Source organism: Eumetopias jubatus, unplaced genomic scaffold (assembly GCF_037043125.1).
Source record: "Eumetopias jubatus isolate StellerSeaLion01/CBP00866 unplaced genomic scaffold, mEumJub1_p1.0 scaffold_9, whole genome shotgun sequence".
NCBI lineage: Eukaryota > Metazoa > Chordata > Mammalia > Carnivora > Otariidae > Eumetopias > Eumetopias jubatus.
In genome coordinates this window covers 78088582-78115573 of record NW_028274815.1, presented here as the reverse complement: position 1 = coordinate 78115573, position 26992 = coordinate 78088582, and the positions used below count along the sequence as shown (strand labels likewise).

Genomic DNA, 26992 nt, shown 5'->3' with positions numbered 1-26992 from the left:
GATACAATTCTAGGTACACAGTCCCCAAGAGCAGAAAGCCCTAAAACAAAAGATTTTTTCTTTTAAGTTTACGGCAACTTCATTTGGCAGTCTGACCAGATCTGAGCTGATAGGAGACTATAATCTTCATTTATCCCGTTTTGTATAAACATTCATACCTTTTAATAAGGCAATATTAATGAGTCTGGTTCCAGAGCACTGCCCCATCCCCTGGGTATGTTCAATCGTATGTGTGTACCACATCAAACATAGGTGATGTCACTGTATTACACATATGTGCACCAACTGTATACCAAATCACCTTTCTAAAATACAGAAACCTGTGAATTCCAAAACATCTACCCACAAGAGCTTCAGATAAGGGCCTACGGACCTGTACCAGGTAGGCCACAGCCACCAACAAAGGCCCACGGTAGGGGACGTGCAAAGACAGGGCTCCATGAAGACAGGCTCTCAAACACAGGGCCTCCCAAACAGCGGACAAGCACCACGACCAGCTGTCTGCTGCAGGGAAGAGACCCGGGGTGGAGAGGAACACTTTCCTGAGGAGGAGAACAGGAAAGCTCTAGAATGAGTAGCTCGGGAAAGCCATGAGGGGGGAGGGGGAGACAGCCCTCCTAACGGCTACTTGGGCTCTGTGAACTGGGGGTAACTGGGTGTGAGTGTGTACTCCTCCCCCGGAGCAGGGGCCAGACGTCCATCCCTCCCCTGTGCTCAGGCCAGGCCGGGAGCTGGAATGCCATCTGGGGATCACTCGTGCTCCTGAGTCTACCTGGGCTAGTCCCCATTCTGGACAAGTCACGGTGCTGCCGTGGAGACCAGTTAAGGTCACCCTCGACAGGGGTGAGTGAAGGGCTAGCTATGGAACGCCACAAGAACATTTATGAGAAAATACTGGAAGTACTTGGGAAAAGAGGAGATCTGAACTGCAATGTACAAAAACTACCATATAAAGAGACTGCAAAGGTCACCATGGTCTACCTCTGAAGCTATTAAAAGATGCAGTAGGCAGTGCGCTATAGCTGGTATCGATTGCCCAGGCTTCTGGAGGTGACAACTGTCATCAGCCTGCTTATTAAATAAATGCCCCAGTGGATAGAGTCTGTGTCAAGCTTACTGGAATTCAGGCAGCCCTAAAGTAATGAACTCAGAGGCACCCTTCAGTATCCTCCAGAGTTCTGGATGTATTCAGTGACTTTCTTTTTGTGTCCATATGGAGAAATTTGCTCTCTCCACTCCTGAGATTCTGATTTATTATCATAATTATTATTATTGGCAGCAAGTGCAACAGTATCATTCTTTTCCTCAGTATAATGAAGGTACTACCTCAGCAGCTTGCCAGAGAATGTCGACGTTCTTATTCTTCCTGGCGTGCACATTCTGGCCCAGAAAACGCAGCAGCTCCGGCAGGCATGTCTGGCTCCGAGATCGAGGTAGGCCTGCAAGACAGGGGGAGTCCGTGAGAGCTGGTGGGGCACCCAGACCCATGGCCCATGGAGCCTGGAAAGCTGGAAGCTTAGGGTGACTTATGCAAGAAAGGAGGTGTGCTTAGGGACTGGCCCTGACTACCACAACACGGGGAGCACTTAAATCACTTTCACTGCCACTTCAGTCCCACCTGCCAACGGCAAACGCTCATCTTCTTTCAGCTCTTCTGAGGGGCTGGAGCACAGATGCAGGGTCACCGAGGGCAGGAGGGAGTTAGGAAGATCCATCTGGTCTTCAGAGCCTCCGCAGGGAGGACGATGCTTAGGGCGATGAGTACTGACCACTGAGTAGGCTTGGCCACCCCTGGGGGATGTGGGCAGTAGGGCCTCCTCCCATGGATCTGGAGTGACCCACTCTGACAGCCTCCCTCTGCCACTGTGACCGTCTCCAGCCCTTCCAGGACCTCTTGAACTGGAAGATCAGTCTGATCACCCCACCTAAGAAACCTGGGATTTTCAAATCCCAAGATCATCAGAGAAAAAGAGAAGCGCCTCAAGGTCATGTCTAAGAAAAACAGCTATGGTGCCTGAGCCCCCAGATTAAAATCAAACACATGGAATTCTGGGATCCAGCTGCACACAGAGTTTCCACCACACAAGCTCACCTTCGTGTACCCAGGCTCTTACGCTAATTATCACATGCACCTGGTATGTGCCCGGCACCATGCTGATCAGGGGACTGGGGCAGAAACAGACGTGGAAAGGATGCTCCCGCTCATTGAGGGGCTCAGTCTGTGATGGAGGCTGTGGGATCCCAGAGGAGGCAAGCTTGTCTCCTAGTGGAGACACAGCACGTTACTTCTCCAGATTGGCTGCAGCTTCTCCCTTGCCTCCCCTGCAGCCCCAGTCAGTGCACACCTGCCCACTGATGAACCGAGCAAACTTAGGGGGTATTCACTGGGTGCGCTCCATTTCCTTGGCCTCACAGAGCCCCGATTCTCCTGGGGCTGAAGATGCAATGGGCTGCTGCTCCCCCAGCTTCCTGGGTCATGGTCCAGTGCTACTGGTCCACCCTGGAGAGGCCCACGCCTGGCCTGCTTTTGTCCTGTAGGCTGCACCCTTCTGTGGCCTTCATCACCAGGATACATCTCCTGGAGTCTCACATCACTGGAAACAGGCTGCCCTCCAAGACGCTGAGCACAGAACTCCCACTTCCTGACCACATGGCTCACTGTGCCCACTCATCTGTCCTCCACATGGCCTCCATCCCTCCTCCCTGCTCCCCTTTGTGGTGCCTGGGCCAGGGGCCCAGACCTGCAGAAGACCCTGTCCCTCCAGTCCAAGCTTGGATGCTCCACTGTCTCCAACCCCTGCAGCACTTGGAAGGGGGTTGCTGGCGGCAGCCAGCCTGGGCTCCCTCCTTGGGAGACTCGCCCTCCTGCCTCGGTGTCAAGTGTCAAGTGTGTAGACAGCCTGGCACGTGCAAGGATTTGGTAAATCTGTCACTTTCAACTATGATCACTGCTGAAGCACGTGAGGACACCTCAATACCTGGGGGTTCCTCCTGAGAGCCCGGATACTGGCGACCTGCAGCTAAAGTGTCAGGGTATCCTCTCACTTATGGTTTTTCAACCCTGGCCACCTGGGGAGTTTCTGGAACTCCTGAGGCCCACCACTCTGGGGTGGGGCCCAGGCATCAGGACTGTCTGGGCTCCCCAGTGAATTCCAGTGTGTGGTCAGGGCTGGCACCTTTGCAGTTCCCTGGGGAGACCGGGGCCACCTGCCGTGAGCACCCTATATGTCCCCCTGTCCACAGCAGCCCCCGATGTGTAGTCCTCAGCTGCTCCTGCATCTCACCGCCGTGTTTCTCTAGCTCCTTCCCCCGTGGCCCATCTCACATCTCTGCCGATCTCCAGGGCAGAGTGACCCATCGAGGCAGTGCCATTTTGTCACTTACTTGCCCTGGCTGCAGCCCTCGCCGCACTGACTGTGCCTCAGAAGCCACCAGGGACTCCTTCCCTCACCCCCCACCCCCCGCCCAGCACCCAGGTAGTACTGCTGCTCTCCTGCCTGCAAGGACTCGCTCCCACCTGTCCGCTGAACCTTTTCTTCTCAAGCCACCTCCACGCGGGACCTTTCCCCAGAGGCCTGTCCTCAGCCCCTTCCTCTTGCACACAGTGACCTCAGCCGCGAGACAGCCCCATGTCACCCGTGTCGCTGACCAGGGTGGCGACAGGCGTGCCCCACCTGGCCTCACCTGTGGCCTGTGTCCCATATCACAAGGCCGCTGGTGCCTGGGCTGCTCTCCTTACGCCCCAGCCCTGCCCCCTCTGTGCATCCGCAGGCCGCCAGCTCGTGTAGCCACGGCCAGCGCAGGCCCTCTGTCTCTCCACCACGTGCCCACAGCTCTCTCTTCCCCAGCACCATCTCGCGCCGCCGCAAGGGAGCGCACTCACACAGCGACTCCCACTTGTGCCTCTCCTCTCCGCCTACCACACCCCCAGGTCAAAGTCGGAGGGACAAGACTGTGCACAGTGGCCTGCACCCCTCCTCCAAGCCAATCAGCACACTTTTGCTGATTCCAGATGAATCCCTGAAGGTTTTCCCCCACCGCTTCCCTGAGAGGACTAAACTAACACCAACTCCCCCGCCTGGCCCGAGGTCCCTTGCAACACAGCATCTCCTAATAGGACCCCTTGGCCGACGGTCTAAGTGCCAAGCCTCAGAGCCAGGCCAAGCCTTCCATGCAACCAGTACCGACGCCCTGTGTTGTGGCATTGTCGTTTGGCAGTCAGTGTGGGGACGTGCACGGAGCACGGCACAGCGCCAGGCACAGCAGTGACCCAGGAATGCGAATGAAGCCTTTTCCCATCTTCCTCCTCAGGAATCTCCCTTAAAGGACACTGGTGTTACCCAGCGACCGAGTCTGCCTCCTTCGCTCGGGGCAGCGCCAGCAGAGAGGCAGAGCCCATTCCTAACCAGGGTCTAGTCTCATTCGTCGCTGGGTCCCGTGGTGCTTTACACAGGGCAGGTGCTCAGTAAGTATGAAATCCGGAGAGAATTTCCCATGCACAGACAGTGTGGTGAGCCCAGGGGCACAAAGAAGGCTTTTAGCAGACTGACAGCTGCCGTCACTCACCCCTACCTCTGGGGACACCTGCACAGGGGCCCCCCGGGTCCCCCGCACCCAGCACTAAGTGTCTGCCCAGCATCTTACTCTACGTGCCACAGGGGGAGGTGCACGGGGAGCTCACCCCAGCGCAGCGCCGAGTGGGGGCCCTGCCTCTGTGACCCCACCTGTCCTACCAGCAGGCACACAACATATACCACTGGTATCAGTGAACACCAATGGCCAGGACAGCTTGTGAGAAAGCCCCGCAGTATCCAGGGGACAAGACAACCAGCCAGAGAAGAATCAGCAAGGGCCACAGCCTGGGGGGAAGCTTCTCCGCGGGGAGGTGGGGGGGGGGGGGGACTCAAGCCAGGCAGAGTCTGAGTAGGTGAACAGGCTGCCAGGGGCGGGGACAGGGAAGCAAAGGGGGAATTGTGAGTGTGGAGGCAGCATCCGGATGCTGGGTGAGCAGACAGCCTGAGCGGCAGGAAAGGCTCCAACACCCAAAGTGACACAGGACAGACGACAGCTGAAAAAGAAACCTACCGTGAGTGAAGAAGTACTTACAGTCCTCGGGCAAAACTTCCTTAAACTGCTCAAAGTAGGAGTTTAACCGCACCAAACTTTCCACGTTGATAACTTCTTGTAAAGATGTATCGCCAAACCTTCGGAGGTCAGACGGGGACACCATGAGTTCTCTCAAGGGTTAGCCCACAGCTAACCGGTAAGCTGCTTTCCTCCTGCCAAGCATGAGGCCATCTCTACCTTGTCAGTGACTTGTTTAAATACATTTCATTAGCGGGAACCATGCACATTTGTTACAGATGTGCCTCAAAGATGACCGGAACTCTATCTGTCCCAGACCCTCGTGTGGCATGCATACAAACCCCTCTCACAGACGCTCGCGGGGAGGCCCTGTGTCCTCCATCCCAGAGGTGCTTACAAAAGGGGACAGCACTGGGGCTCTGGCTGGGGAGTAAGGACCCAGTCCTGTACCCGAAGCGGAAGTCACTCTGCCTGCTGGATAACCACACCTGACTGGTTGCTCCTCCTGGGCCGTATGTGAGGCCCTAGCACACTTCTCTCCATGCAGGCTCAACCTGTGCACACCTCCCAGGTAGCCAGGACATGCCAGAGGTGGTCATGCAAGGCGGTCTTTAGGCCCGGATGCCCAATCCAGCTCCACCACTGCCCTGCTGAGTGACCTCCATGCACATCAGCCTCTTCATGGTCCCAGGTCACCCTTCAGCGGGCAGGACTCCCTCCTGCGGGTCCATCACAGTCCCATCCACCCTGATGCCTGCAAGGGCTTTTCCCCTAGGCACCTGCTCCCTTGGGGACTGCCCCAGGACACAGTGAGCTGGGCTCGTTTATGAGCTGAGGGGACAGTGTCCCAAAAGCGGATGAATGAGCAAAGACCTGGCACTCGCCATGTCTTCCCCATCCCCACTGTCTCACCCTCCTCCACCTGCCCCTCTGCTCGCTGGGATGTGGCCTTGCCTCAGCCCTTTCCAGAAACTGCTCTTGCAGTCATCAGGAACAGCAGCTGCCAGACACAGCGAGCAGTACCGTCCTCACTGGGACAACTCCCTGCCGGCCTCCTGATGCTGCCTCCTCTCCATGAAGTGGGCTCCTCCAGTTCTGCTCACACCCTAGAGGTCTCTGCTTCCTGGGCTGGTGGCCCCAGCTTAAGCCAGCCTCCATCTGCCCCTGAGCATGACCCTTCTCCTGGTTCCTGGGCTCAGGGGGTGGTGGCAACACTCAGTCACTACCGACCTGGAAGCCTAGGTCTGTTATTCTCTTCACTGTCTCTCTCACACCCTGCCCAGCTGAAGACCAAAGCTTCCATTTCACTACTGAAACAGTCCTTCAGTCTGTCCCTTCTCCATCTGTACTACCCTCTGCCTGATCCAGCTCATCGCCTCCGGTCTGGACCCTTTCCAACAACCTCCTCTATATACCTGTCCCCCTCATATAAATTCCAGCACGTGAGCAGCAAGTGATCCACTTAATATGTAGATGTGATTGTGTCCTGCTCTACTCAAACTTCTTCGATGTCTCCCACCAGCCACACCCCCACATTGCTCAGTGGGGGTGACCCAATACTTAGGGATCAATGGATAGTGACCATTGGGTTCCAAAGGCCCAAAAGGAAGATAGCACATCATCCTAGAGACCAAATTCCCTGCATAGCAAGCACTTTTAAATAGCTTTTTATTCTAAAATGCATATGCCACATGAATATAATGACAAAACAGGAAAGATTTTCATTTACTAGTGGAAGGTCATTACACATGTCCAACCCCTCCTCCTCTCCAACACGCATGCACACGCACACAGACACGCTTGCACACACACACACACACACACACACTTGCACACATGGGCACATGTGACTCCTCCCTGTTGCCTGGCAGGGGAACCTGGAGGGAGTTTACAAGGCATGGGCCTTTGGAAAATCAAGGCAAGGCTCCCGCCTGGCATACAGGCCTCTCTAACCTCACCACTGCCCATCCCAGCCTGGGGCCTTGGCCTCCAGCCCCCACACGGTTTCTCCCCATCTGCCTTTGCTCACGCTCATTGACCTGAGATGCCAGGTCTTTCCTCCACCTCAACTGACTAAATCCTACTCTTCAAAACTCAATTTAGCCATCATCCCCTCCAGGAAGCCCCCCCAGACCTTCTCCCTGGGTCTCCCGTTAGGACCCCTACTCGCTGCACTCATCTTCATCCTTGCACCCACATCTCTCTCCTACCAGCCCAAGTCTCTTGAGGACACAGACCACATCTGGCTCATCCTTGTGTCCCCAGCACCAAACACAGGGCTGGGTGTATGGCTGCACTTCAAGAACACTGGCCAAAGGGGAGGGGGGGGATGACATAGTCTCTGCAGCGCTCAGAGCCTGAAGAGGGCTTGTGACGTTTTCTACATCACCACAGCGACCACTCCACCCACCCCGGGCCCCGTGAGAGCCGGCCCGCACCTCTCGGCCAGTGTCTGCTGCTCGTTGATGCCCACGTTGAAGAGGACGGGCTGCACCCGCAGCAGCATGCCGCTCTGGATCTCCCGGGGCAGTGCGTCGAACAGGGGGCCCGGTAGCGGGATCCGCACGTTAAACCCATCACTGCAAAACAGTGGAGAGACGCAGAGGACGGGTGAGGGCTGTGACAGGGGAGAGGCAGACAGGGGGCGAGTGGGAAGACGAAAACCACGCTGGCCTCTATACGAGAGTGCAGACTGGCCGTCTGGCTCAGTCGTTTCCAAAGTGCTGGTCATGAACCTTTAAAGGTCTGTGAAATTAACACAGAAGACCATGATCAATGTCTTTAACTGAAAGAGAAACAACAAAAGAATGAAAAGTACGTCACGTGTAGTGAACATATTCAAACACAGTGCTAGCTCTGATGATTAAAAAAGTCTCTCTACCGATTTCCAGTGATGACAGGCAGCATGTCAGTCGATGCATTAGACGTGGCCTGAGTGACTTTGAAGGTCACGTTCCTCAGGTCCATGATTCCAAGGCTCATGTCCTCCAGCATGGCCAGCTCCTCACCTGGACGCAAGAGAGGGACGGAAGGCTGTCAGGGAGAGGGGACCTGCCACTCTTCCTGTGGGCTCAGCACGGCCACAGAGCTGGGCACGGTTGGGAGGTGACGGGATCAGGCGTGGCTGTGACCAGAGGGGGACTCTCCAAGCCTCTTCACCAGCGGACTCACGTCTCCCCACGGCCACATTCAGCAATGCCGCTGGTGGAGACTCGTGCCACGGTTCCCAGCCCTCTCCTGGGGAAGGACAGTGTGGGGAGGGAAACCACGTGCACGGAAGCTCAGAAGGCAGAGCTGGCGCCTTAGAAATGGACAGAGACAGCCACACTGCACACTGTGGCCAGAGCCCTCTACTCTGTGGGGCTTGGTATTTATTTGAGGTCTTGTAACTCCAAAGATGGACAAATACTTCTAAAAAAAATTACCTATTTTTACCCTCTCAGAAGAAATAAACAGAAAACAAAAGTAGGGAGAAGAGAGTCTTCTTCGAGGCCAATTCGGAAATATCTATGAAATTTTAAAATATTCCTACCCTTTGACCCAGAAACATTCCCATTCCCTCTAATAAGGCAGTGGCTGCAGAAATGGGCCCACAAGCGCACAAACACATGTGTGCAGAGACATATGGCAGCACTGTTTCCAGAGGAATAATTCAGAAACGGCCCACGTCTCACAGGAAATTAGTGCTTAAATAATGACCATCCATCCTCAACTAGAAAGATCTTTAACTGTAACAACCACCAACAAGAAAACAAACGAAGGGGTGTGTGTGTCACTATACAGGAATTTTATTTGGTCTTTACATACTGTGATGATGTCTGGATTTATTTTAATCAGCATGTGCTGCGTGTGTAATCAGAAAAATATTTAGGAAGAAAGGATGGGCATCACGCACGTCCACGCTGCTCAAGAATCCCAGGATTCCGGAGGCGCAGGGGGTGGGGGCGCCCCTGGAGTCTCACCGTAGGTGCTCAGCAGGCTCTCAAACTGGGCCAGCAGCCCGATGGTGTAGAGCTGCCGCAGGAAGCCGTCGTCATGCAGGCAGTTCCTCAGCTTGATGATGAAGCCACAGATGAGAGCAGTCAGCTGTGGGGGAGACACAAGGTGAGGCCGCTGTGGGGGGGCAGACACCTCCTCACTAAGTGGCTCCCAGCCCGCACTGCGCCCTTGGCCCCGAGTTTCTCTGCCCCCACAGCTCTGGTTGGGTTGCAGCAGCACCCCTTCCCCTCCTCCACCTGGGGTGTGGGGGGCGCTCAGCTCTGAGGCCACGCAGGGCACAGGCCACGGGGAGGGTGCGCAGCACTCCAGGCTTGCTACTCCAATCGCTCCCAAAGGCTCGTTAGGTTCTGGCTCAGCTTCCAACCCAACCTGCCTGGGCTTACTCCTGGGCTAGAACCTTCTGGAAGCCCAGAATTCATTCCCCACAGTGAAAAGGGCCTATATTATACTCACAGATCCAGACCAGCTCTGGCTGGAAACTGAAGTGATCACAACAAAGAACAGAAATGAGAGAGAACGTGGTCACTCTGCAAGTTACCTCAGGGGGAGACTTTCTGTGCAGATGGGCCAGCAGAACCTCAGAGCGCCAGCCTGACCCTCTGTCACTGTTCCCTTTGCTAATGTGATAACTGGCATCTGCTAAACTTGTGACATTCACTTGAGTTCTTCCCTTCTCCAAAATCATTACAACAGTTGTGCACAAGCAGCAGAACTAAGGCACCTGCTGTTTTATAAACCAGAAAACACACCGCACTGACAGCAACATCCGTGTCTCCCTCACTAAGCTCCTTTGTAGGAAGAAGGGTGGCCAAGAGGCCCGGGCCGTCCGGAACCCGGCACGCCTTAGGCAGGAGCAGGGCATGTGCACAACCCGCCAGCGCCCACCACCTCCTCGAGGAGAAGCAAGCGTGGACTCAGACCCTCTCCTAAATACATACTTCTCGAGCAGGATTCCTCCCTCTGGGTTGAAATCTAGACCTCTCTAGTAAAGAAACTTAAGAGCCAGAGGCAGGAGAAAGTGTTGCCATCCTTGTTTTTTTCAGTGTGAAGTGAGAAAGATTTTCTAAGGCTGTGTTTTCTGGGGGCTGAGGTGCCCGTGGGCCGGCCGGAGCTTACGGTTTGGCAGAAGACCACATCGCGGCGGTACTGCAGGCTCAGGTATGTGGCTATGGTGGGAGCGCTGTCCTGCATGAGCAGGAAGACCATCGCCTTCTTGGCCTTGTCGCTCATCATGGCCACGCAGTCTGTGAGGGTGGTCAGCAGGGGGTAAAGGGCCTCGCTCCATTCACCTGGGCACAGGGAAGGAGTCGTTTGAGGAGGAAGATTTTAAGAGGCAAGTCCCAGAAGCTTAGCGAGTTACGTGCCCCTAAAGCCCCTGTGGCCCCGCCTTCCACCTCCCCACCCCCTCTGCATCTTGTAAATCTGCCTGGCCCAAGCTCTGGCCCAGGACTGGCACCGAGTTCTGCCTGGAACCACCCCGGTCTCCAACCTTCTGGCCTGAAGCTTTTCCAGTAAATAAGCAGCAGACCTACTAGGGACCACTGAGGTAGGCCTGGTCTCCGTCACCTATACTGGGGACTGTACCCACAAATGCTCGAGATTATTCCTTTTGAGGAAAATGACCAAAAAAAAGCTTCTGCGAGTCATCTGCAAGTCACCACTGTTCCACCATCCAGGGAGAGAAGGGCCCCCATCCTTCTAGAGCAAAGGACACCCCCATCCTTGCGCAGCCGTGTGCTGCTGGGTTAGTCTCACTTCCCACGTCTGGGGAAGAGGCTGTTCCACCTGGTATCACAGTGGGGTTTTCAGCTCTCAGAATGTCCCCTGCTTCTGCCCTCACTTTCTTCCCCAACCCCCGACCTTCCCGCCTGGTGCCCTCTATTTCTGGTTTAGTCTTCTTGTAGAGATACTAGGAAATTGTGACCCTGTACCAAAACAAGTTTTTAAAAATAGAACCCTGGGGTGGAAAAACAGAGTTAAAGGGATTTTGGGCTTTGGCTCTTTTTTGCCTTCCTACTTAGAAGGGATTTAAAAGAGAAAACACACGCCCTCATCAGTTCTAACAGGTCACCAAGCCCAGACATAGGCATTTAACCATCATCGCCGGATGAGCCTGCCAGGTGCAGCAAATGCGGCACAGGCGGGGAGTGGAGCCCGGACAGCACACACCCCTTAAGATGAGGGGTGAGTCTCAGAATGGCCACAGACGTCACCGCACTGGGGAGAGGCCACGGGCTGGGCAGGCGGGATGGCCGCCAGAGGGTAAGTGCTGTCTTAAACAGAATCTTGGATGGGAGATAAACAGAATCTAAGAGCCACAGAGAAGGGAGGCTGGCTCCACTGCTCTCAAACTGTACAAGTAGCACTTTGTTGAGAAACAGATTTAGAGAGAGGCCTAAAAGTTGCTAAAGGACTTCCCTATACTCAGTGTTTGGTTAATGCACATTTTCAAGTATATGTAGCCATTCAAACTTTGGCAATTATCTCACTGTGGATGCGGGCACACTATATGTGGACAAGGATTTGTGCCTGTGATGCAAAAAAAAAAAAAAAAAAAAAAAAGCAGGCTTAAATTTAGAAAGTCTACAGCAGAAAAGGTCTCAGCAAAGAAGTCATGGTGGCAGAGGGCACTGGACCGAGGAGTGGACAATGTGAGTCTCAGCCCCCGGTTTCTGCTAAGCAGTGGTGGCCATGGACAGGTCTCTTGCCTCCTTGGCCACATGGATCCTTTCTGGTAAAATGGAAGGGCTCTGCTAGATAATACCCAAGTCTCTTTCTTCCTCTAAAAAATCTCAGAGGCCATGTTTCTGTTTCTCTGAAGAACTCTGTTCACACAAGTAAATTTTATTCAGCAGCATCTATTAAGAAAGACCAATGGCAGCTTAGTTTTAATAGCCAAATAATTGGGGTTTCATTAACTAAGTCATTACCTAAGAAGTAAATGCTCATAGAGCAAGTAAGCGTTGCTAAAAAAAAAAGTTTTACTTTTACTTTGCTTTTCCACTTAATATGCATGTATGTATGTAATTAATATGCATTTTAATCTGGAAATGGTCAGAAAGTACAAGTGGTCTTTGCCGACTAAGCAAATCTTCTCCAGGCAATACTTTTTGACTTTATCTACTTCTCTTTAAAAAAAAAATCCATTTAAGTATGACTTGGTTTTGTTCCATTAGGGGGAAAAAAAAAAACAACCCTGAAAAAAGTTGGGAGTAAAGGAAGAGTGGTTAAAAAGCACTAGGAGCTTGTCCTGGAGAAAAGATGTGGGTCTGGGTGGGAGATGCATCTGCCATCTGCCCAGAGAAGGGCTGAGACATGTCTGGATGGCTCCAGAGTTCAACAAGAGGGCCAACCACCATGTGTGTAAAACCTGTTAGTGCTTTACCTTTCATCTGTTTTCTCATTTAATCCACAGAGAGAGGGTTATTAATACAGGTAAGGAAACAGGCTCAGGGAGGTTCAGTGTCTTCCCAGACACAGAAAAAGAACGAGCATTTGTATGGGTCTAATTCTAAACTCTATGTTATTGCTACTGTGTCAGACTGCTTCTGCCAGGTAGAGAGTAGGACTGTGGGGTGAAAATACATTTGGGGGGAATGCGAAGAAAAACTAAAATTAGAAACTTCCAGACAAAATGAATTTCAGGGACAGAAATGGGATGTCTGCCAGGACCTAGCTAAGTAAAGATATTGGGAAGTTAGGTTTGATAACAGGGTCATACTCTGCTCCTTTTGTCAAGAAAGTCTTGCTATGAAAAAAAAAATCAGTTCAACTCAACAGTGTCCTTAGTGATGTAGCTGATTCGCTTCTGGGGGCAAGCTCCTTCTCTATCTAGTTGCTAATCTGTTAATGCTCGATGACTGGTGGCCAATCCATGGACTAGGCATGCTACTTTTGGTAACTTTGAAGGGCTTTTTCAAATCCATGCTCTGCCTTTGCTTTTTTTTTTTTTTCCCCCCTCATTAACAGGGAAGGGAGGGAGAGAGGGAAGGAGAAAGACTGAGAAAGAGTGAGAGAACAAAATGTGTGTTTGTGTTTTGACTAAGATAAAATACAGCTCTCCAGGGAAAGCCAAAGGAACTCTTGGCAGGGGACCATTTTAGTCCATTGACATTAACTGTGGACAAGACACCAGGGCTTCTAGAAATGACACAGCTGGTATAAAATTCATGGTGCTATATGAGCTGAGAGGGTTTGCTAAAACCAACAGGGAGAGTTTGGTAAATCCCCAAATCACTAGTTTACTGCACTCTAGATATAAAACAGGTGTCCTGCTACCTCACATTTATATCCAGTCAGAAATATACAATCATCAGACTGATTGGGTAGCTGGCTTTGGGGGGGGTAAGCAAAAGCATATTATTTGGGGGGGGTCTCATGCTCGCTCTGGGGAACCCACAAGCCACAACCAGGAAATTGAACATGAACTAGAGCAGGGGTCGGCACCCTTTTTCTGTAAAAGGCCAGACAGTAAATATTTTAGGCTTTTTTGAGGATGATGGGGTCCTCGTCACAACTACTTGACTCTGGTATTGTCCCACAAGAGCAGCCAGACAACATGTGAATGAGTGGATGTGATTTCCAATAAAACGTTATTTACAAGAGCAGGCGGTGGACAGGACTCGGCTCAGAGCTGCAGTCTGCCGACCCCTGAACTAGAGCCATAAACACTGACTCCTACATGCAAAGGCAGCAGAAAGATTCCATTTTTGCACTATCTCCAACTGAGCCTCTTAGCAATGCCTAAGAACTCTGAGCTGCATCCAGACTCAGAAGAGAGGATGCTGTGTGATTGTGAATGCTGCAACATTTGGGTGGCTACACCCCATCCACGTAACGCTCACAAGTTCAGGTGGAATCACAGGAAGTATCATTTACAAATATGCACTGCTCTGATTCAGGAAGTCCAATGCACCCGCGGACACAAATCGTCTGAAAAGGTTTTATGATGGGCAAGCGAAAAAAGCACACGTGGTAGCCTGCTTCAGGCCAGCATCCCCAACCCAAATGGTTCCTCACCAGACCTAAGAGAAGTTGCTAGCTACCTCAAATGAACACACTCCTAAAATATTTCCCTAACTCTGGAAGCATAGGCAGTCTTGGATAATTCAGCTACAAACACTACCTGAGGATTAAAAAAAGACATCTGCAGAAGCCTTGAATGGAAACCACGTACCTGGGCTGGACTCGTCAGGAGGGGGGCTGCAATCTGCACAGAAATGGAGGGTGACACGGATGATTAAGGAGCAGCACAAAGTTCAAACATGAACAACTCAGCGCTTACAGCAACTGCATCGGCAGCTGGCCGTCAGGTGGCTCAGCTGAACAGAGAAGGGGTCAGAGGCCTGCCTGCCTCCTCCCCGAGAAGTCCCACGCGGGCGCTCGGCTGCTCCGCAGCAGCCGAGTCCTCTTGGTGGTAAACACTGACTGACACACTGATTCATTCATTCATGTTGCTAAGACTTCAACATAAAATGCTCTTCAGGTAAGCAAACTAACATATTACAATGTGATAAAGTGCCCACATCGATCACATTGTACGTGGCGGAGCCCATGTTGGCTCAGAGCATCTGGAAGCACACTTGTAATGAGAGAGACTGACCAGCAAATTGATCATCCCCAGTTCAGAGCCCGCTGCCCTGACTCACGAGTGGAACCTGGGCTGCAGACTGACACGCTGAGAGACCCAAAGGTTAGGAGCCAGTGATGAAACCAATATACCACCCCACATCTATGGCAATCTTAAAAATTTAAATCAAATTTAAAACTTTTATGATTTGGGAGAAGTCAAGAATTGCAACGTCCCTCCAAGTCACTCAAAGAAGGCCAATTTTAATTCAATTTCACCTACACTGAGTCACATTTCAGCAAGTGAAGTACTCATTTCAATTTTGTATTTCTCTTAAAAACCCTACAATTCCTTGGTTAACTGGGCGTGCCACCTGGAAGAAGACAAGTCTGGAAAAGGGTCATTTTATGTCTTCAGGGTACTGAAACGGGTGGTTTCAGAGCCCCCCAAATAGGTGGAACCAGCTGTATGGAGACGTTTACAACCTGGGTTGCCCAGAGGTGGAGGTGGCAAGGGATCCTTCTGCTCTAGTCATCTTTGAGTGACTTCTTCCACTGGCAAAGGGGATAGAACAGAGCAAACGTAAAGGCCCCTGTGAGCTGAAGACTTCAGCCTCTTCATTAGAGCCTAAATATCCTGAGACCATCTACCTAACAGAAAGAAACCCACAGTGGTGTGCAGTGATGCAGAGCAGTGATTCTTAGACTTCTGTCCAGCTAATCAGAATTACCCCAGTCTTGAGAAAAAAAAATACAGATTTCTGCCTCCCCATAACCCTTCCTCCAAAATTCTGAGTCTGAGTGAGGAGGAAGGTCGAGGGGCCTGTTTTCATGATCTTCTGTGGTGATCCCAAATAGCTGGGTTGTGACCATTCCCAAAAAGGTATTAGGGGTTAAACTCAGCCAGGTAAACTCAATCGTTCAGTCAAAGCAGGGAGAGAGAGAAAGAGAGAGAGAGAGAGAGAGAGAGAGAGAGAGAGAGAGAGAGTGTGTGTGTGTGTATGTGTATGGTGGTGGTGGGGGTCTCCTTCAGTACTCCTGGACCAGCGGCTTGTACCCTGAGATTTGATGACCACTATATACCTCCTCTCATCTTAGCACATAATCTCAGGGGCATACGAACCTGGGGTTCAGGTTAAAACAACCTGGTCTGGGGTTTGAATGGTTCCTCAGCAATGAGAAGAGGATGAGTGCGTGCATGGCAGGACATGGAGGCCACTGGAAGGGGTGGCTGTGGGTGGCGATGCAGAGGGGTGTGGGGCACTCGTGACCTGTGCGGAAAGCGGGAGAAGGAAGGCGAGGCTCCCGGAACCTCTGTGGTCGCAGCTGGCAGGGCACTCGTCAGTGGGTCCCGCAGGGGTGCGTGCCTGCCAGGCAAGGCTCTGATAAGTTCTGTGGGAGAGCAAGCCAGCAGGCAGCGTGACTCCTTAGCAGAAGATGGAAACCAAAGACCTAGGAAAGGGTGCAGAGCTGGAATGAAGAGTCATGATGCCTTTCAAAGAGGCACAGAGTTCTTCATATATAATAAGTTGGTGTGAACACAACGTGCTCATCAGGCCAAAACAACTGGCCCAGAAGTTGGAATGGTATAGAAAGTCACAAGAGAGCTGGGCTCTGGCCCTTGAGGGTAAGAGACCGGGTAAAATAAACAGCTCGCCCTCTCGTTCTCTCTGATCCTCCTGATCACATCCAGCTCTGAACGGCTTCCTAGCTATGCTCCAGGTTTTTAAATTAGGATCATCCACAGTTAATTTAGTGGCATACGGTTTCATACATTTCTTTGAGTACTGATCAGCCAAGTTAGACTCTCTCAAATGTATGCTTCATATTCCCATGATTACAACAGAGCTGATTTGCATGGCAAACACAAGTCATACCCTAAATACCATAAATAAATGCTCATTTAAATAACTTGAAACTGCATTTAAATTTGTCTACATTTGACCAATACAAGATGTTGCCTAGAAGGAAACTGACATTTAAGTTATGGATATAACAGAATATCTGATTAAATAAATTCTCTCTGGCATTTTTTTTAAAAGCCCAATAAATTACTCTTTTTATATCTGTGGAAAAAAATTTAAATTACAAGCAAGACAATTTTGAAGAGAAATGAGCAATGAGCTTTCAGATTTTTTTTTTTTAAACACACAATTTACATAAAAAAATGAGAAGACAAACAGGACAAAATAGCTCCATGAAACCATTCACAGGCTTGGGGAACTGAAACTACAGTCCTTCACAGATGGAAGGGTGGAGGACGTGAACACTGTTGAATCAGAGGCTCAAGTGAAATCGCACCCTGGGAACAGACTGCAGGCAGATTGAAAAGGTGAAGGGCATCTTACAAATAAGGATTTATCAAGAGGCTCTGATAAAGGAGCAGCTTCTGCCTTGCATGAAAGCTGTCCAATTCAGAAATGAAAAGTCCTTGCTGTCTGAAGGCTAACCTTCGCACATCTGGGCCTTACCAACCACAGCGTACCACTCACAGAGGAGAGCAGAGGAGGCAGAAGCTAGGTCTGCAGCCAGCTCTCAGCTGCCTGGCCCATGACCCCCTCCAGCTCTTACGGGAAAAGGTGGAAGGCCCCGAGTGGCAGGGACTGAGGACGGGCTGGCGGAGAAAGCGTGCGTGCCCAGCTTTAGGGCTACACGTGGGACGGAGTGTCTGGTTGTGCTCTGTCTGCGCAGGCAGAGGACTGTTTCTGAAGCGTGCTGCTTCATGCCAACGTCCTACCATCTACTGAGAGCCCTGCCTCGGGGGCGGTGCTGAACAGAGGAACCTAACTCAGCCTCAGGAGCAGGATCTACCATCTGAGTGAGTGACCGACAAGTGCCAAGGCAACATCCCCTGGTGGGTAACAGCACAGCCGGCTGATGACAAGAGGCCTTTGGACGAGTCTGCTGAGCCCACTAACAGCTCTCATCCGGCTGTGTCCCTGCATGATTCACCTTTCCCTTGATTCTACCAATTCCCGGTGCCATCAACAATCTTAGGAGAAAAGCGTCTGCATTTCGGCCTCCTGCAGGTTCTCAGACTGGTTTACAAACCAGAACAGCCCAGGAGCCCCACCCTCACTGACAGGGCAGTGACACCCAAGACGGCCTTGAGATTCTGCCTTTGCTGGACATGCAGATTTGCACACGGGCTCCACGGGCGTGGGCTACGGGGGCTTCTGCCCTCACCACCCGCTGCTCTGTGCACTGTGACATCCGGCTCTGCCTGACGGCCCTCCCTGCAGTCTGCGTGGGGGGAGGAGGTCATGGAGTCAGACACAGACAGACAGACAGACGCAGCGTGAGGTGGAGGCGGCATGAGTGGGCAGCATGGATGCATACGCACGTGTGGTCAGGTGAGGATGGCATGCAGGTGAGGATGGCATCGAGCAGACGGTGGAGGGGCATGGTGAGGAGGGCACATTGCAGAAGGGGTCTTCCGGTTTGATCCAGTAGGCGTGGCTGTCCCGGTTACCTTTCTTGCTGGTACAGCTGCCCGCACACGGGAAGACATCCTCACAGCCTTCGCCGTGCAGGCGCTCCTTCTGCAGTAGCTTGTCCACCCGCTGAATGATGCACTCCAGGCTCTTGTCTACATTCAGCCACACTTTTTCCTTTCCAAACCAAAAGGGCCCATCTGGGTCAGCTGTCCCGATGGGAAAAGCAGAACAGAACACCACCCCTCCCCGTGCCCCCCTCCCCACCCCCTCACACACACACTGATTCCCCTACCCTGGGCCACTGTGATTAAAATACCACAAATTTAGAAGTATCAAGATTAATTCAGAATTCCCTATTACAGTTGTATTTGCTTTTCAAAACACAAATCAGTGTACTGCGGTTATTGTTTTTAAAGTTGGAGACACGTTTGCTAGTTAACTGTCACGGAGGCCGGACAGGACTTCCCGCTGCCTTCCAGAGCTGGCAGCAGGACCACAGGGGCCAGTGAGCCAGCTCATCCCTCCTCCCTCTGCTGCAGGCCTCCTACAACCATCAAACACACAGGGGACTGAGGGAAGGTAATGGAGGCAGCCGGTCACTTCAGACGGGAGCAGTGGGGAGGTGGGGAGGCAGGGCTGGGAGTGGTTTGCAGAAACCCACACCGAATACAGGACACCGGGGCAGGGCCGGAGGAGCCCTTCACTGCTGACTAAAATCTCCGTGCCTCACAGAAAAATGTCTCCAAGCCGTAGTCCTAAAAAATGACAAAACGAGTTGTGTGATGTGTCCCTCCCTCAGGAGAGACAGGTGCGGCTCTCAGGGCCACTCTGTCAGGAAGCAGGATGCAACGCATACAATGTCAGGGGCAGCGTCTCCAGACTCCTCCCCTATCCCCCCAAAATACAAATGGCCCTGGAAGGGCTAACTGCGTAGAGAGCTTTGAGGAAGCAGGGGGCCTGGCTCGTCTTTAGGAGACAGTGACAGGAGACGGGCCTCCAGCGGGGCAAGGGCTCCACGGAGAACATCGCCCCCTTTACAACCGGGTCTGACACCAACCTGGCCTGCAGCAGCCCTGCCCCTCAGGCAGACACAAGGTGTGAAAATGCCATCTCCCTCCCTAACTCAGGGGGCCCAAGAGCCACCCGGGAAGGAGACTTGGAGCTTGTCTGCGAAGCAGCCAACCTGGTAGGCACCTCTTGGCGGGGAGGGGCTGGCAAGAGGCTTTGAATTTTTCAACCCAAGCTCAGTGGCAGAATGAGGGCCAGGGGTAGCAGACTCACCCACTCCTCCTCGTGCCAGTCCACCTGCAGAGAAGACCGGCTGTTCCTCCCTGTCCACCTGGCCATGAGGGTGTCCTGGTCGTTCCTAAGCATCACCTGCTCCTCCTCACTCGACGTGGGGGAGGCCCTGGAGGCAATGTAGTCGGGCCGCGCCGCGTTCAGCCCGTGGATGGAGTTGGCCAGCAGCTTGCAGTCGCAGACGGTGACCAGCTGCCGGGTCTGCAGCACACACAAATCAAAGCCGCTGAGGCCGGTCATCTCTGAGAGCTCAGGAACTATCCTGAGGCCCAGCTGTGCACCCTTCTCCATACAGGAGCCCTTGGGATGGCTGAGTTTAAAGGCTCCCACAAAAAGACTGGACGACACAGGGAGAATGGGGAGGTCGAGAAATCTCTTTGACATTCTTCAGTCCCTGCCCGCCTCTGAGCCTGATGTGACTCAAGGGAGGGCCTGAAGAGAGCCCACCGTCCTTGCCTTCACTGACGTCCTCGGCTGTCCTCTCTGGTTCCAGGGGACAGGCAGGAATTTGATGCCATCACTTAAGTCTTATCTTTTTGCATCTAATACTCAAAGCCCTGGACTTTGGGCAGTGGGACTCTCAGCACAGCACTGTGGTTCTGGGGAATTCTGTATGCAGCAGGAGTTCTGTGGCTCATAATTTTCCTTCTGATAACATCATCTTTCTTTTCCAAGTGGATCTAATTTCCAGCTCTCGATCTCTTTGCTGAGTGAACACATGTGAAGGATATAACACGTTCTGATCAGGAACAGCACCTCACCCCAGCAAAGTGGGTGTGAGTGGGTAAGTGTGATCAGAATCTATATACGTGTGTGTGTGTGTGTGTGTGTGTGTGCTGAGAGACTGAGTAATGTGAAAAAGCATCATCCATAAAAATGATCTGGTATATCTAATGCCCCAGTATGGACCAATATTTATATATTTATATCTATCTATACATTTTTTTAAGATTTATTTGAGAGAGAGAGAGAGAGAAAGGGAGAGAGTGGGGATGCACACATGCATAAGTGGGGCAAAGAGCAGAAGGAGAGAAGAGCATCCCAAACTGACTCCTCACTGAGCACAGAGCCCGACATGGGGCTTGGTCCCACAACCGTGAGATCATGACCTGAGCCAAAATCAAGACTTGGATGCTTAACTGATTGAGCCACCCAGGCGCCCCTAGATATTTTTAATCAGGATCAAATTACAGTTAATTAGAAAATGGCTTATTGATTATGTGAAAGCCAATGAAGTTATATTTCCTTTATTGTATGTCTGTACAGTAACTCAGCTTTTTTCAAATTCCAATTCAATAAAAATTGGAAAAAATGCACTGAGTAGGCAGTTGCTAAGAAAGCCGTGGAACGACCTCAGCCTCCAAAATGGACCCCATGGACTTGAGGGAAGACACATCTGCATGAAGCAGCAACTGGAAGTCACCTGCCCTGGGTGCTGTCCTTGGCCTGCCCTCATCCAGCTCTGTGACCACAGGCAAATCACCAAAACTCCCTGGGCCTCTGGGGGAACTAAACCTGAAACTAGATCTTCAAGGTCATCCCAATGTCACCTTTGGAACGGACGGCTCTAAGCACACATGGCGTGCCCAAGGGTTTCTGGAAACCCAAGGGAGCCCCCATCTCACATGTAGCAGGGTAGTGCCCCCTACCTTGTCTGCCAGGATGGCGAGGGTTCTTTCGAGGCCAGTGGCAGACCTGTCCTTGGCTGCCCTTGAGAGCCGCTCTGCATAGTAACTCACTTGGGTTTTCAGGGTATTGATCTGGGCAATGATCTCCTTGGCTCTGACGATGTCCTGTGGTATGTAGATTATGGACTGGCAGCTGGATGGTGTACTAGAAAGGATAAGAACAGAGTCTAAGGGGTCTCCTCAAATCTAAGAGGATGGCAGCAGTCTCCCAACCCCAGCCCACAACCAACACTAAGTAAAGCATTCTGATCCTCAGGGGTGTTCTCCTAGGCTAGTCTAGCTGCTGATGGGCAAAAGTAAATCTCAAGAGATTCTTTCTGTCCATACGGTTGAAGGCTTTCAAATATTCAAACACCGTGAAGTCCCCTGTCTCTATCTGTATGTGTCTGTATTCTTACGTAAATGCATATACAGATATTGAATCCAGTAATTACCCAAATGCTCGTAGCCTTGCACCTGAGAACCTCGCCTGTCCATGTATCAGCAGTACTGAAGTGGAGGCACAGGGTCTGCTCGTCTCAGAAGGGGTCAGTTTATCACAGTGAAGGGAGACTGCCATGGGGGCCAGACTTTCCACAAGAGACCTGTTTCTTCATTGGGCCAATCTTCAAACTTTCTGTGCACACACCCAGAGTGCTCCGCCCTCACACCTCTGACCCCGACAACTAGACTTCCTTCTCCAGGACTTCTCTACCTTGAAAAATAATGTTCTATCAGACGAAGGAGGTGAAGAACATGCCAAGCCAGAGGCCTGGCCTGGACACCTCAACAGTTTTGAAAACCTGGCTCTTCCTCCTTCCTTCGTCACCAAGCAGTGCGTGATCTGAGGTCTTAGGATTGATGTCAAAGCCACAGCCCAGCCCCTGCACGGCACAAACACCAGCCTCCGGAGAACCGACTCATGTCCCGGCTGTGTGGGGACCGGCTACCGTGTTTGGCCCTTCTAGATGGAGGTGATAAATCCAAGTCTCTCAGCCAGGATTCTCAATCAATCTAATAGTATAAAGTTAGTTTTCAGACCATCTGAGGAAGCCAAGGAAAGCAGAGAGTAGTTTAATGCCCCAGTGGGGATAGCTCCTGTGATCTGAAGTTGTGAGCTCTAGCTGGAATGGGAGTCTCAGCCTTCACTGGTCCCCATCCTTCTCAGCCTTCACAGGTCCCCTCAAAGAGTTGCCCTTTGGGTTTTGGGGAAGAGGGAGAAGGTGGAGCAGCACGACCTCCATCGTTTCCCTTGGATATGAGGACTTGAGGCCCCCCCCACCCCCACTGGGCTCTTTGGACCCCGAAGGAAGGTCCCCAAAACACCTCCCTTGACAGACTATGGTGTAAACATGCAAAACCCAAAAACCAAAGCACCCCAGAAAGAAACAACACCCCAAGCCCACACACCACGATAAAACACGATGGATTTGCCAGAAGCCCATGCAGCAGACCACAACCAAGCCTGCATGATCTGAGAACTAATTTCACAGCACGATGTGCACACGACTACTTTCCAATCTGCAATCACTCTTCCAAATGAATAGCTGCCATTTGACAACTGAGTCTTAAAAACACAATCTCAAATAGGATTTTTAAAAATCTGTCCTTCCCTGGCCCCAATCTTTAGAGCACACACGCAATGTGTGCTTCTGTAGATATACGTGTATGTATGTAGATGGCCGTGTACACTTCAACCAGTACATACGGTCCCCCAAGCCCGAAGGAGAGCACCGCCCCTACTCACCTTGTGTTCTTACAGGTCACGTTCTAGTAACAGTAATCTGAGGCTTATGCACAGGAAGCTTGTGGCGGGGGGTGTGGAAGAGTAAATTTCAAAGAGCTGCTGTTAGGGGATGATGGTGAGTATACAAGCACATGTGCTCAGTCCTAGTCCTAGAGACAGGGAAAGCCCCAGGGGCCTCAGCTGTCCAGCTGTCCCCGGCAGAGCACTGCCATGTCGGGCAGGACCCCGCCACGGCCCCCGAGCTCCCCCAGCTCTGAGATGCTGTCACCACGCGAGGTGCCACCGCAGAGCCCTGGCTGTCACCTGAGCAAGCGCGCTGGGCACGGCTGAGGGGGCCGGGGGCAGCCTTGGAGCCCCAGGGCTGCAGACACAGTGCTTTCTGGCCGCCATCTAATTCTTTGGTAGGAAAAAAATCACTTGGTCCTATCAGTTCTTGGTTTGCCCTCAGGGGGAAAATCGGCCCAAGGAACACTGTTTTAAAAATCTGCATAAATTATATTCATAAGAAATGGAAGCTGGCTTCATTCCCATTAGAGGTGATGGTGAAGTGAAAACGGAAACCCTAAGACTTTCATAAAAGAGGCCAGAAAGGGATTCCCGACCACACCGATGGGTGGACCTGAAATGCCAGCACCCGGTGACTTGCCTGGCCTGGGAGAAACAGGGTCCTTCCTCAGAGCGCACACAGCAACAAAGTGCCGCCGGATTTGGAAGGTAAAATGGTAGACTGGAGATGGGCTATTCATTATCAAAGAACATTGCAGTTGGAAGAGAGAATTCTGTCTACGAGGCTATAACCAGGGCCCCCCGGTGGCACCGAGGGCTGAAGCACCTCACAGAGGAGGGGACAGCACCGGCTTTCTCTACAGGAGAGCAAGACCCAAACAGACACTCTCTCCACAGACAGAAAACTCACCAACACTCCTCAAAACTGCTAAAGAAAAGAACCAAAACGAAATATTAGCAGTTAGCAAACACCAAATGCAAAACAAAAAATTAAAAAGCCAAGTTATCTTTTGTCAAAATCCTTGAAATTATGTGTTGAGGCACCCACTACAGGGACCATAAAACTTATGAGCCCAATGTGCTTTTATTCTTCAGAGCAAAGTCCGCGTCTGTGCGCAAACCCCAGGGGGACATTCCGCCTGTGGGCCAAGTTCGGTCCACATTTAAAGTATAGTTCAAATAATGAAAATCATTTCTACAGGTGATTTTAATAATATTAGAAGGAAATTAAATGAAAATTTGTATTATTTATTTGAAATATACTCCAGGAGCATTTTGGAAGTAATGATTTCTGAAGTTAATATACTGGGTAATCAGGTATCAACATCCTGACCTTTCTGGGACAGGGACGGCCAGTGGCGCCCCCTCCTGATGCGCTTTCCCCTCCACGGTCCCCATGGCATCCTCAAATCTCCCACTCACACCCCCACACAGCCACATGCAATGGAGTGACAGACACACGCTCTCTTGGCTGGCTGTGCAGAGCTGTGGGGAGCACTGCAAGCTTCCTTTTCATCGTAATTCCCAGGGAACAGCAGAGTCAGTGACTCCTCAGGTGGGTCTGGCTTGTCTGGGAGGGGAAGACCCCTTGGTGGGATCAATCAAGGTCAAGCGGGCTGTCTGGGGGGCCTCCGAAGAATGTCGCCCGCCCTGAAGGCTGAAATTACCCTTCCTAACCATTGGCCCTTCCTTGTTCTTCCTCCTGCTGCCTCCAGGGTCCACTTGGCTCCGGGCCACCTATGCACACATCTGAGCGGGGATTTCTCCTAGTGCACTCTCTTCCACCTGCCGGCTCACCCCTCCAGCCTCACCCCATGGGCAGAGAAGCTCCTAGCTGCATCCCTGATCCCCTTGGTCCAGTGACCAGCCACTGTACCTGACCTTTTACCCCTTCCTTGATCCTGTCTGCGGTAAGTTTTCTCAAGCCGCGTCTAGACTCCTGGCCATGGTAGCCCAGAGCCTTGATTCCCTGGCAGGTGCTAACGCTCTCCACCTGGCCGCCTTGCCGACTCTCTTGATGCCCCCTGGGCCTTGGCTTCACCTTCCCTCCAACTGTTGCATTCTCCCTTGGTAAGTCCCACCCTTTCAACTCCATGTTCTGCACAGGCTGATCCACAGTATCCTCAGCTTGTTTCTTCACTCTTCAAGGACCTCTCTGCACCCCACCTTCTAGGACTCCCTGCCTGGTCTGGCCTTTGCATCTACAGAACCTTGCTCCATCGACTTCTCTTACCAACAGTTCTTCACTCTCGCCATCCCCATCAGCCCGAACACATAATCAAGTGATAACCGTTCTCACCAGACAGACACCTGCATGCCATTTCCTCTACTCCATGGTCCAAGGATCTCACAGGACCATCTACACTCATCGCCCCTACTTCTTATATTTGCCCCCCTCATCTATTTAAATCTTGACGGGTGACATTCTGGAAGATCACCAACGCCTCCCACATATCCAACACAACAGCTGGGGCCTGTGGCTCTCTCCCCGTCACCCCTGCTCCAAGCATGGCAGTGCTTGCTCCAAGTGGTGCTGTTGACCCGTCTGCTCCCAGGCAAGGCCAGGAGCCCCTCGCGGTCAGGCCTACCTCTGTCACCCCTGCATCCAGGGTCACCAGCGTGTGGCCCTGCACTGAACAGGCTGCCAGCAAGGCCAGCCCTCCCCCTCAGCTCCTGTCCTCAAAGCACCACGCCTCAGGAATACCTCCCTGCACGCTCCACGATGCCCTTCCCCAACTGCCTACCTGGCCATTTCCTGTTTGGACTGCAGCTGCGTGTAGCTCCCCTCCCACCGCCCACCCCACTCCAGGCTTCTTAAAACAGGGAATGTTTACCACCGCAGTTGGTTCAGGAAAGGAAGCACTCTCTTGCGGGCTTCACACTTTGTGGCGTTCAACACACACCGCACACCTGGCGTGACAGACCAGGGGCTCTAACGGACAGCTGAGGCAGCAGAGGGTCCACACGGGGTAGCCACCTTCCAGGGGATTTCAATTTTTCTGTTCCTTTGCAGGGTCAGGACCACTAATCAGGTGCCCTCACGCCCCGCCCCCCAGCTCAGTCACACACACAGAAGCACCCGGGCCACGAGGCAGTTCTTCCCGCCGCACAAAAGCACATCGGATGGCTGGATGTTTTTGCGGTCACCTCTTGATTTTTATTTATTTATTTTTTTTGACCTAGGAAGCACCAGACAGCTTGTACAAGAACACATGAACACCCTCCAAGTACTTACTGCTTCTTGGTCTCTTCAAATTTGTGCAGCTTTTTGCGGAGACCTCCTGACTTAAAACCTTGGCAGTGTGCAGCTGGTGCTCCGATGGTGACAATGTCGTAGTTCTGATCTGAATGACAGAAAGCTCTCCTCCGTTACTCTGGGCTCAGGCCTGTGGACAAGCCAGCTACAGGGATATGCACGCAACTCCGGGACCCTGCCCCGCCAGCCCATTTCCAAGCAGCCTGCTCCCTCAGCCCCACAGCCTTGATTGTCCGAGGGCCCCTGGAGCCCAGCACCATCATCTCAGCAGAGAGGGGGTTCCTGCACGTCTCCAGATGGGGCCACAAAGGGCTGGAGGCAACCACTGGTAACTCAGCTTGCACCCCTCCTTGGGAAGGATAACTGACAGGCGACTTGCTGCCACAGAAACACAGAGGGAAGCTGGAGGGAGGATGGACAAGGGGAAGGAACAAAGGGAGGGAAAAGCCCAGGAAACAAAGACCTTACAAGGGTCCTGTGCCATGTCTCTTATCTGAGTTGCCAGGCAGAAGCACACACAGGGAAGGCTGCGCACGTGTGGGGCAGCATGGGGACCAAGCACATGGGGGGAAAGGAAGTCAAGTGTGATTTAGTGAGAGGAACAGAAAAATAGTTACCTGACCCCCCATCGTCTTGAACTCTCATCCTCTGTATGTGCAAGTTTGTGGGAACGAATTCTAACTTTTTATCTGCTTTCAAACTGCTCGCTTTAAACGAGGGACCTAAGAAACGGAATATGAGAAAATAAGGACCGCTGACACATGCCCTGCATTCAGGAATGGGGGCGCGTAGGACAGTGATATTCTGAAGAAGTGGCCGCACATAGGCAGGTACCTGCTGGTAGTGGCCGAGGAAATTCTGAGTTGCCCGTGAGCACATTTCATTTCCAGAGAGCAGGCTGGGTAAAACACTGGAGGGAGGGCAGCTC

General features: G+C 52.1%; 1 protein-coding gene across 9 annotated transcripts in view; it reads right to left on the bottom strand.

Moving 5' to 3' along the window:
* The window catches only part of INPP4A (inositol polyphosphate-4-phosphatase type I A), a 131846-nt gene that overhangs the window by 14204 nt on the left and 90650 nt on the right, over positions 1 to 26992 (bottom strand). For 8 of the 9 annotated variants that reach the window (XM_028104002.2, XM_088026558.1, XM_028104003.2 and 5 more), the window contains 12 exons: positions 26682 to 26786; positions 26044 to 26152; positions 21038 to 21221; positions 19371 to 19589; positions 17996 to 18263; positions 14261 to 14293; positions 10201 to 10373; positions 9048 to 9171; positions 7967 to 8093; positions 7524 to 7664; positions 5107 to 5204; positions 1327 to 1439 (listed from right to left, as the gene is read on the bottom strand). In XM_028104002.2, the coding sequence (XP_027959803.1) occupies positions 1327 to 1439; positions 5107 to 5204; positions 7524 to 7664; positions 7967 to 8093; positions 9048 to 9171; positions 10201 to 10373; positions 14261 to 14293; positions 17996 to 18263; positions 19371 to 19589; positions 21038 to 21221; positions 26044 to 26152; positions 26682 to 26786 (1694 nt within the window). The remainder of the gene's footprint in view (positions 1 to 1326; positions 1440 to 5106; positions 5205 to 7523; positions 7665 to 7966; positions 8094 to 9047; positions 9172 to 10200; positions 10374 to 14260; positions 14294 to 17995; positions 18264 to 19370; positions 19590 to 21037; positions 21222 to 26043; positions 26153 to 26681; positions 26787 to 26992) is intronic. The other variant, XM_028104004.2, reaches the window with a different exon arrangement.